The sequence below is a fragment of the Ornithorhynchus anatinus genome, chromosome X1, assembly GCF_004115215.2.
Source record: "Ornithorhynchus anatinus isolate Pmale09 chromosome X1, mOrnAna1.pri.v4, whole genome shotgun sequence".
Classification (NCBI taxonomy): domain Eukaryota; kingdom Metazoa; phylum Chordata; class Mammalia; order Monotremata; family Ornithorhynchidae; genus Ornithorhynchus; species Ornithorhynchus anatinus.
In genome coordinates this window covers 35,048,786-35,059,212 of record NC_041749.1, presented here as the reverse complement: position 1 = coordinate 35,059,212, position 10,427 = coordinate 35,048,786, and the positions used below count along the sequence as shown (strand labels likewise).

Here is a 10,427-nt window from a genome sequence, read left to right as displayed (position 1 = left end):
ATTTACTGAGCACTTACTATGAGCAGAGTACTGCAGGAAGCATTTGGGAGAGCACGATACAACAGAATTAGCAGACACTTTCCCTGGACGTAAGGAGCATAGAGTCTAGAGAGGGAGACAGACGTTACTCTGAATAAATCATTTATTAAATATAATTTAAAGATATGTACATAAGCGCTGTGGGGTTAGGGATGGGCTGAATATCCAAGGTCCAAAGGAGTCTCGACATCAGCCGAAAAAGCTCTTCTCTAGACTGTAAGTTCACTGTGGGCAGGGAAGGTGTCTGTTTATTGTTAGATTGTACTCTCCCGAAAGCTTAGCCCAGTGTTCTGCACAAGGTAAGGGCTCAATAAATCCGAATGAATGAATGAATGAAAACTTCATGGGAGCCTGGTCAGCCCAGAACCCTGCCTTGTGGGTCTTTGTAAGCTCCAGGGCAGTCATCGTGGCTAGTGCTGGCTCACAAGCACTCTGTATTATTGTATTATTATTATTATTATCAGTGCTCTGTATTATCAATAATATCATTGATTGATCCGATGAACTGTATTCCAATCCCTCTTACCCCACACAAGCCCCAGCCAAAGGAAACAGGGGAAAATGCATTTTGATTTTCAAGATGGCTATTTCAGGGCCTGACATTTTCCCCCCATTAGATTTTTGCCCTCAGTTTCAAATCTCATAAAAAGCAGAACAATCTGTAAACTGAGCCGTGGCCAGAGCCATGACATAAAGGAAGGGAAGCTGGCCTAGTTCGGGGGGGGGGGGCGGGGGGAGGGGGTTCCCATGGACGGACAAACTCAAATCCACATGAATCATTTGCGCCCAGATGATCCAATCTATCAAAAAAACAACCCGATGGGATTTTGTGTAACTCCCAGGGTCAAAAGGGGAAGAGAAGAAAAATACAAAATGTGCTCTAAGTCAGATCTGAGGACAGTGGGGGCAGGGTGTGGATCCGAATACAGTATTGCATATTTAACCCCAACCCGTGAAAGCGCAGGTTGCGGCAATGTCCTCAGCGGAGTGAGAAATACGGGGGCGGAGGTCACGGCTTTCCAGAAAAAGGAATGAGAGGGTGAGGCGGTGGGGCAGCAAGGCGGAGAGCTGGGCCCAAGGTCTCCCCGCCCTCGACGGTAAAATGGGGGACCCCGGAGGGCCAAACGCAAAGGGGGGTAAGGGCATCTTTGGGGTCTTGGCTTCGGATGCCAAGCGACCCCTCCCCATCATCCCCCTGAAGACCTGACTGTGCTCTCCTCCCTTTCAAAGCCTCGCTGAAGGCCCATCTCCTCCAGGAGGCCTTCCCTGACAAAGGCCCCCTTTCCTCTTCTCCCCCTCCCCTCTTCATCCCCTTGACTCGCTCCCTTCATTCCCACAGCGCTTCTGTCTATATCTGTCATTTTATCTCATTCACTCCCTCATTCGATCGTATTCATTGAGCGCATACTGTGATCTGAGCACTGTACTAAGCGCTTGGAAAGTACAATCCAGCGACCAATAGAGAATCCTTGCCCAGAATGGGCTCAGAGTGTAGAAGGGGGGGGAGACGGGCATCCAAACAAGTAAAGAGGCGATATTTATTTCTATTAATGTCCGTCTCCCCCAGGCCCAGACTGTGAGCCCGTTGTGGGCAGGGAATGTGTCTTCTTTATTGTTGTACTGCGCTCTCCCAAGAGCTTAGTCCTGAGCTTTGTGCACAGTAAGGGCTCAATAACTGCAATTGATTGACTGACTGACTGACATGAGAAGCAGCATGGCTTAGTGGAAAGAGCCTGGGCTTGCGAGTCAGAGGTCCTGGGTTCTAATCCCGGCTCTGCCGCTTGTCGGCTGTGTGACCTTGGGCAAGTCACTTCAGTCCTCTGTGCCTCAGTGACCTCATCTGTAAAATGGGGATGAGGAATGTGAGCCCCACGTGGGACAACCTGATTAACCTCGTATCCACCCCAGCGCTTAGAACAGTGCTTTGTACATAGTAAGCGCTAAACAAATATCATTATTATGACTGACTGAATGACTGACTGAATAACTGACTGGATGTCTGACTGACTGAATGAATGAATGACTTTCTGACTGACTGAATGAATGACTTTCTGACTGACTGAATGACTGGCTGACTGAATGAATGAATGACAGGCTGACTGACTGAATGACTGACAATGAAAGACTGAATGACTGACTGAATGAATGACTGAGTGGCTGACTGGCTGACTGACTGATTGAATGACTTAATGATTGACTGAATGAATGACTGACTGACTAAATGAATGACTGAGTGGCTGACTGACTGACAGTGAAAGACTGAATGGCTGGCTGACTGGCTGACAATGAAAGGCTGACTGAATGACTGACAATGAAAGACTGAATGGCTGACTGATTGACAGTGAAAGACTGAATGGCTGGCTGGCTGACTGACAGTTTGACTGTCTGACAATGAAAGACTGAATGACTGAATGACCGACAATGAAAGACTGAATGGCTGACTGATTGACAGTGAAAGACTGAATGGCTGGCTGGCTGACTGACAGTTTGACTGTCTGACAATGAAAGACTGAATGACTGAATGACCGACAATGAACGACTGAATGGCTGGCTGACTGTCTGTCTGACAGTGAAAGACTGAATGACTGAATGACCGACAATGAAAGACTGAATGGCTGGCTGACTGCCTGTCTGACAGTGAAAGACTGAATGACTGAATGACTATGAAAAACTGCATGACTGAATGACTGACTGGCAATGGACGACTGAATGGTTGTCTGGCTGAATGACTGACTGACAAGGAAAGACTGCCTGACTGAATGGCTGACAATGAAAGACTGAATGGCTGACTGACTGAATGAATGACTGACTGGCTGACCGACAACGAAAGACTGAACGGCTGGCTGACTGAATGACTGACAATGAAAGACTGCCTGACTGAATGACTGAATGGCTGACTGATTGAATGAATGAATGACTGGCTGACTGAATGACTGACAATGAAAGACTGCCTGACTGAATGGCTGACTGATTGAATGAATGACTGACTGGCTGACCGACAACGAAAGACTGAACGGCTGGCTGACTGAATGACTGACAATGAAAGACTGCCTGACTGAATGACTGAATGGCTGACTGATTGATTGAATGAATGACTGGCTGACTGAATGACTGACAATGAAAGACTGCCTGACTGAATGGCTGACTGATTGATTGAATGAATGACTGGCTGACTGAATGACTGACAATGAAAGACTGCCTGACTGAATGACTGAATGGCTGACTGACTGAATGAATGACTGACTGGCTGACCGACAACGAAAGACTGAACGGCTGGCTGACTGAATGACTGACAATGAAAGACTGCCTGACTGAATGGCTGACTGATTGATTGAATGAATGACTGGCTGACTGAATGACTGACAATGAAAGACTGCCTGACTGAATGGCTGACTGATTGATTGAATGAATGACTGGCTGACTGAATGACTGACAATGAAAGACTGCCTGACTGAATGACTGAATGGCTGACTGACTGAATGAATGACTGACTGGCTGACCGACAACGAAAGACTGAACGGCTGGCTGACTGAATGACTGACAATGAAAGACTGCCTGACTGAATGGCTGACTGATTGATTGAATGAATGACTGGCTGACTGAATGACTGACAATGAAAGACCGCCTGACTGAATGACTGACTGGGCCGGGACGAAGAAAGGAAGGAGCGCAGGGGCCACGCCCGCGGCGGCCCCCTCCCCCCTCCCCCCTCCCCCCTTTCGGGCGCGCGCGGGGCCAACGGCCGGCGCGAGGAGGCGAGGGCGCGCGGAGGGCGGGCCGATGACGTCTTCGCTTCGGGGCGCGCGCGCTGGGGCCCCGAGCCGTTGACGTCACCCGAGGCCACGTGATCCTTCCCCCCTATATAAAAGGCGGCGGAGAGCGGGACGGAGGCGCAGTGGAGGCGGAGGGCGGGCGGGAGCGTGACCTTTGACCCCGCGTTTGCCAAAAGTTGATTTTTGGGGGCGGTTTTGGGGGTTTTTTGTTTTTTTTTTCCCCCCCCTCCAACGTCCGGCGATGGTGACCCCGGAGGTCGGGTCGTTGGACTGCTTGTCGCTGCGGGGGCTGCTGCGGGAGCGCGGGGCGCCCTGCCTGCTGCTCGACTGCCGCTCGTTCTTCGCCTACAGCGCGGCGCACGTGTCGGGGTCGGTGCACGTGCGGGTGAGCGGCCTGGTCCGCCGCCGGGCCAAGGGGGCCGTGGGCCTCGACCACATCCTGCCCAGCGAGGAGCTGCGGGCCCGCCTGCTGGCCGGCGCCTACCGGGCCGTCGTGCTGCTCGACGAGCGGGGAGGACAGCCCGACCGGGCCCGGAGGGGGGACAGCACCCTCGTCCTGGCCGCGCACGCCCTGGCCCGCGAAGCCCGAGCCGCACGTCTCAGCGTCCTGCAAGGTACGGGGGCGCCGGGGGGCGGGGGCGGGGGTCCTGCCTGCAAGCAGCCGTATCTGTGGAGCTCCTTTGGGCGGGGAGGGAGCCCTTTCCTGCCAACAGGGTGCTTATGGAGCTCCGGTTACGGGCGGGGAGGGAAACCCTTCCTGCCAGCAGGCGTGCATTCGGTCGGATTTATGCAGCTCCTACGATGGGCGGGGAGGGAGCCCTTTCCTGCCAACAGGCGTGCATTCAGTGGGATTTACGGAGCTCCTACGATGTTCAGGGAGGGAGGCCTTTCCTGCCAACAGGCGTGCATTCAGTGGGATTTACGGAGCTCCTACGATGTTCAGGGAGGGAGGCCTTTCCTGCAAGCAGGGTACATTCAGTCGGACTGAGGGAGCTCCTCCTATGGGCGGGGAGGGAGGTCTTTGCTGCAAGCTGGCGTGCATTCAGTCGCACTTAATGGAGCTTCTACTAGAGGCGGGGAGGGAGCCCTTTCCTGCAAGCAGGGTGCTTATGGAGCTCCTGTTACGGGCGGGGAGGGAAACCCTTCCTGCAAGCAGGCGTGCATTCATTCGGTCGGATTTATGGAGCTCCTATTATGTTCAGGGAGGGAGGCCTTTCCTGCAAGCAGGGTACATTCAGTCGGATTTATGGAGCTCCTACTATGTTCAGGGAGGGAGGCCTTTCCTGCAAGCAGGGTACATTCAAGTCGGACTTAGGGAGCTCCTACGATGTGCGGGGAGGGAAGCCTTTCGTGCAGGCAGGCGTGCATGCAGTCGGACCTATGGAGCTCCTACTATGGGCGGGGAGGGAGGCCTTTCCTGCAAGCAGGGTGCTTATGGAGCTCCTGTTACGGGCGGGGAGGGAAACCTTCCATGCAAGCAGGGGTGCATTCAGTCGAATTTGCGGAGCTCCTAGTATGTGCGGGGAGGGAGGCCTTTCCTGCAAACAGGCGTGCATTCAGTCGGATTTATGGAGCTCCTTTTACGGGCGGGGAGGGAAACCCTTCCTGCAAGCAGGCGTGCATTCAGTCGGACTTAGGGAGCTCCTACTATAGGGGAGGGAGGCCTTTCCTGCAAGCAGGGTATATTCAGTCTGATTTATGAAGCTCCTACGATGTGAGGGGAGGGAAGCCTTTCAGGCAGGCAGGTGTACACACAGTCGTATTGAGCTCTTACTGTGTGCGGGGAGGGAAGCCTTTCATTTTGCTTGTATCCACCCCAGCGCTTAGTACAGTGCTTGGCACGTAGGGCTTAACAGATCCCATCATTATTCACGCATTCATTCAGTCGTACTTATTGAGCGCTTACTATGTGCCGGATGGGGTGGGATGATGGGCGGGGAGGGAGCCCTTTCATGCAGGCATTCATTCAATCGTATTTATGGAGTGCTTACTATGTGCAGAGCACTGGACTAACCCTTGGTGTGGACAGTTGGGTAACAGATAGAGACCATCCCTGCCCAACAACGGGCTCGCGGGCTAAAACGGGGGAGACAGGCAGCAAAGCAAACCAGAACAAAACAAGTACCCTGGCGTCGATACCGTCAAGATAAATAGAATCATTGATAGAGACACGTAACTGACAAAATAAAAAGTCGTCATAAATAATATCTACAAATAGGCACAGTGTTGTGGGGAGGGGAAGGGGGAAAAGCAGAGGGCGGGAGAAGGGGGATTGGGGAGGAGGAGCAGAAGGAAAGGGGGGCTCAGTCTGGGAAGGCCTCCTGGAGGAGGGGAGCTCTCAGTAGGGCTTGGAAGAGGGGAAGAGAGGGAGTTTGGGGGAGGTGAGGAGGGAGGGCAAAGGATGGGGAAGTAGGGGAGAGAGTTGAGCGGCGGGGATGGAGATGGGGGAGGGGGGACTTTGGGGAGGCCTTGGCTGACGGGGCGCGCTCCCCTCTTTTGTCTTTGCAGGCGGCTTCGAAGCCTTCGCCGCGGCCTGCCCCGAGCTCTGCACCAAGCCGGCCGCCCCCCTGACTCTCACCCTGCCCCTCAGCGCCCACGGCCCGGGCAGTGCCAGCCCCACCCGCAGCCCCTGTGGCACCCCTCTCTGCGACCAGGTCAGTGCGCCCGGTGGGCCGGTTGGGGGGCACCGGCGGGCGGGAGGGAGGGGTGGCTCTCCGGCCCCCTCGCCCCCTCCTAACTCACCTGCCTTATCTCCTTCTCCAACCCAGCTCGCAAGCTTGGCTCCTCTGATCACCTTCTCACTGTGCCTCCGTCTCACCCCGGTCCACGTCCCACCTCTGGCCCGGAGCGCCCCATCTCCTCAATCCGCCAGACAGTTCCTCCCCCCCCCCCGCCCCTCCTTCAAAGTCTTAAGTGCTTGGCACATAGTAAGTGCCTAACAAATACCATAATTATTACCAGTCAAGCCCCATCTCCTCCAAGAGGCCTTCCCAGACTCAACCTCGCATTTCCTCATCTCCCCCTCCCTTCCGCCTCACCCCGGCTCGCTCCCTTCCCCCCTCCCCACGTCACTTAGGTATAGATTTGCCATTTTGTTTACTTAGACGTCAATACGAGCAAACGACACCAGTATGTCTTCCCCCCTCGCCCTCTCCAGACTTTGAGTCCGTTGCCGGCAGGGATTGTCACCCTTTATTGCTGTATCGTACTTTCCCAAGAGCTTAGTACAGGGGCGTGCACACAGTAAGCTCTCAATAAATATGAATGAATGAATGAATGCGGGGCGGTGGGCAAGCGGGGACGGTCGGCGTTCGAATCCCATCCCCCGGCACTTTAAGAAAGCCCCAGGGCCGAAAGCTCGTGCTGGGCAGGGAATTGTTTGTTGCTCTCTCAAGCGTTTAGCGCAGTGCTGTGCGCACGCTAAGCGCTCAATCGATACGACTGTCAGGAAGGCTACGGTTGGGGCCCCCTCCCCCCAGCTTCGAAATCCTTCTACAATTTGCAACGTTTCAGCTTGAGCGCGCGCCCTCCCCCCTAATTCATCAGCATCGGTGTCTGTTTTTCCCAAACCATTACGTCATTCGCTTTGGCTCCGGCTTTTTGTGTAGCGGGCGGCGTGGCCGATGGGGAACAATGCCAGGATTCTGACCATTGTTCTCTTTTTTTTCCCTGTCCTCCGGTAGGGTGGTCCGGTGGAGATCCTCCCCTTTCTGTACTTGGGCAGTGCCTACCATGCTTCCAGGAAGGATATGTTGGATGCCCTGGGCATCACGGCCCTCATCAACGTCTCCGCCAACTGCCCAGACCACTTCGAGGATCACTATCAGTACAAAAGGATCCCTGTGGAGGACAGCCATAAAGCTGACATAAGCTCCTGGTTCAACGAAGCCATTGACTTCATAGGTAAGTAGGGTTCCTTGCTTCCTCCTGCCCTCTCTCTTGCAGAAAATCAAGCTCTTCCCCCAAACCACCGTCCTCTGGAGTCTGAAAATGGGCATAAAGGAGACTCCCTCCCGCCCCGCAGAAGGAGAACCCTTTTTCATTATAATGTACTGTTACTGAGCTAGAGGTTCAGATTTCACTGGATCTATAAAAACCCTTAATAAGTGGAGGAAACCAGTGGTTCTGTTTTTTTTCCTCCACCCCCTCCCTCCCAGGAGTAGGGTATGTTAGTGTCAGTCGTCATTACGGGACCTAGAAGGTTGCCATTTCGACGCTGGCTCAGATTCCCCGGCTCCGAAGGATTTGGGGTGAAACTGGGTCGGGGGCACCACCGACAGGCCAGATCACCTGTTTGCCCTCCAATTTCAGACTCGGTGAAGAATGCCGGAGGAAGAGTGTTTGTCCACTGCCAGGCGGGCATCTCCCGCTCCGCCACCATCTGCCTTGCCTACCTCATGAGGACCAATCGGGTCAAACTGGACGAGGCCTTTGAGTTCGTGAAGCAGAGGCGAAGCATCATTTCCCCCAACTTCAGCTTCATGGGGCAGTTGCTGCAGTTCGAATCCCAGGTCCTGGCCCCCCACTGCTCCGCGGAAGTCGGAAGTCCCGCCTTGGCTGCGCTAGACCGGGGGGCTTCCACCACCACTGTCTTCAACTTCCCGGTCTCCATCCCCGTCCACCCGGCGGCCAGCGCTCTAAGCTACCTTCAGAGTCCGATCACTACTTCCCCCAGCTGCTGAGAGGCCTGGAAAAGTTGTTTCGAAACCCTCCGGGGCTTGAGACTTGGGTTTGTCTAAGACAAAGTGCAATAACTTTTGGAAGGTGTAATCTTCGATATCCTTTGGCATTCCACCCGGCCCCGCGCTTGGGGCTTCTGAACCACAGAGTAATAACGTGTCACGGGAGATGTCGGACACTGGACACTGCCTTGACGCCGGACGGTGGGCATCTCTCCCGTCCGCTAAAACTCCTAGTGGGTGTGGGACCGGTGTTGGCTGGCACACCACGGGGTATGGAGAAGGGACCCAGAGGATGCAAAGACACTGCTCACCTGGTGAGCTCTTCCCTTTTGTCTTCTACCTTCCCTCTCTACCTTCCCTTCCCTCCCCACCCGTCTCTCCGCCGCCCCTCCATCCTTAAGAAACCCGCTCCTTGTGTTTGACGAACCCGCCGCCGTTGACATTCCTGGACATTCTGGAGGCGGGTTCTTCCTTCCTTAATGGCTTTTATATATATAATAAGGAAACTTCCATTATTTATTTTTTGTGTAAATATATTCTGCCTTTACCAGCCTCTCTCCACCCCCTGATAAACCAAATACCTCAGTTTTTTTTTTTCTCTCGAGTACCGCGATCCTGTAAACACAGCTTAAACCCATACTCTCCATGCTGACGGAAAAGCACCTGGCGAGAGGGCTTTGAGTGGTCAACAGTTGTATGTTTATTTATGACCTGAAATAATATATTTCTTCTAACAAGAAGACATTTTGTTACATAACTGACTTTTTTTTTTTATACAAGCAGAATAAATTATGACATTTCTATTGCCATTTGATTCTTAACTCCATGTTTCCTTGGCCTCTAGGGAAATTTGACCAAAAAACTGGTGGTGAATGACCCGGCCCCATGGTTGGCAGCCCTGGAGGCGGATCCTGGGTTTGAGTCCAGGGAAATACTGGGAATCTGGGGGCAGGTCTTTCCATCAATGGGGCTTGAGAGGTGGAAAATTAGTAAGGGCAAAGGTCTAAACGGAAAACTAGATGCTGTGTCAGGTCCAGCCGTACTGGGTAACGGAGGAAAGAAAAGTCTGTTTCTTTGCAACTAACAGAACATCCCGGTCATAACGCTTTGCCATAAAAAAAAAAAAAATTAAACACCTAAACCATTCTCTTGAAGATGGGGAGGTCAGGGGAGGGGGGCACATTTTTGAAGCTACTCTTCAGGCCCGTGGAAGAATCCCTTAATTCAGGCTTCCGTGAATATATGTGAAAGTAAATGGTAATTCTGAAAGTGCCCGATTCGCTTCCAGGAAAACCTTCGGCCCTGGGAGAATCTGCTCTGTGGTTCCCCTGAAGGCTTCCTCTTGGTTTCCCCTTCTCCCTTGGTGGCACTAGGGAAATGCTAGCTGGATCCAAATATAGAAACAACAACAGCTTGGTTTGAGTAGGAAGCGATTTCTGCCACATCTTTCACAGGCAAGCAACTCCCTCGGCTTTTAGAAGAAAGGTTTTATCCCGGCTTCGCTGGGGCCCGGATGACATTTGTCGGAAGGCTCACATGAGTGAATTCTTCCCATGTCCCATCCCAAGTGAAGCTCTGGGTTTTTTTTTTCCTCCAGTGAGTGCATGTGAGAGGCTCCAGGCTTGCTGTGAGCCACTACGCTAGCTCAAAATGGCCCCACAACTCCTCACTCATGACTTCCTTTGTTTAGCACAGCACCCACCACCACTCTAAGAGCTGCCAGCAAGATCTTTGAACCGCAAACCTGATCCTGAAAAGGTAAGGTAGGAGAAAATACGGATGAATTCGACAAGCCGGTCAAAACTCATTACCCGGGAGAGCTTCACCTCACAGTTGTCGTAATATTTTCAAAAGAAATAATCCACAACTCCTCTCCCCGATCTGATCAAGCTAAGATCACAATCCTTATTTCATGGAAGTCTAATAATGAGGT

General features: G+C 52.9%; 1 protein-coding gene across 1 annotated transcript; it reads left to right on the top strand.

Moving 5' to 3' along the window:
• The first annotated feature begins 3,941 nt into the window (after positions 1-3,941).
• Positions 3,942-9,303, top strand: DUSP1 (dual specificity phosphatase 1). Its single transcript, XM_029050521.2, has 4 exons — positions 3,942-4,426; positions 6,321-6,466; positions 7,496-7,715; positions 8,124-9,303. Exons 1-4 carry the CDS (start codon positions 4,054-4,056, stop codon positions 8,492-8,494), a joined length of 1,110 nt encoding a protein of 369 aa, XP_028906354.1. The 5' UTR covers positions 3,942-4,053; the 3' UTR covers positions 8,495-9,303.
• Positions 9,304-10,427: the final 1,124 nt, after the last annotated feature.

Coding starts and splice junctions, on each gene's coding strand:
- DUSP1 (XM_029050521.2), top strand. CDS start 4,054: ATGGTGACCCCGGAGGTCGGGTCGTTGGACTGCTTGTCGCTGCGGGGG. Junction 4,427..6,320: donor ACGTCTCAGCGTCCTGCAAG/GTACGGGGGCGC, acceptor TTGTCTTTGCAG/GCGGCTTCGAAGCCTTCGCC. Junction 6,467..7,495: donor GCACCCCTCTCTGCGACCAG/GTCAGTGCGCCC, acceptor GTCCTCCGGTAG/GGTGGTCCGGTGGAGATCCT.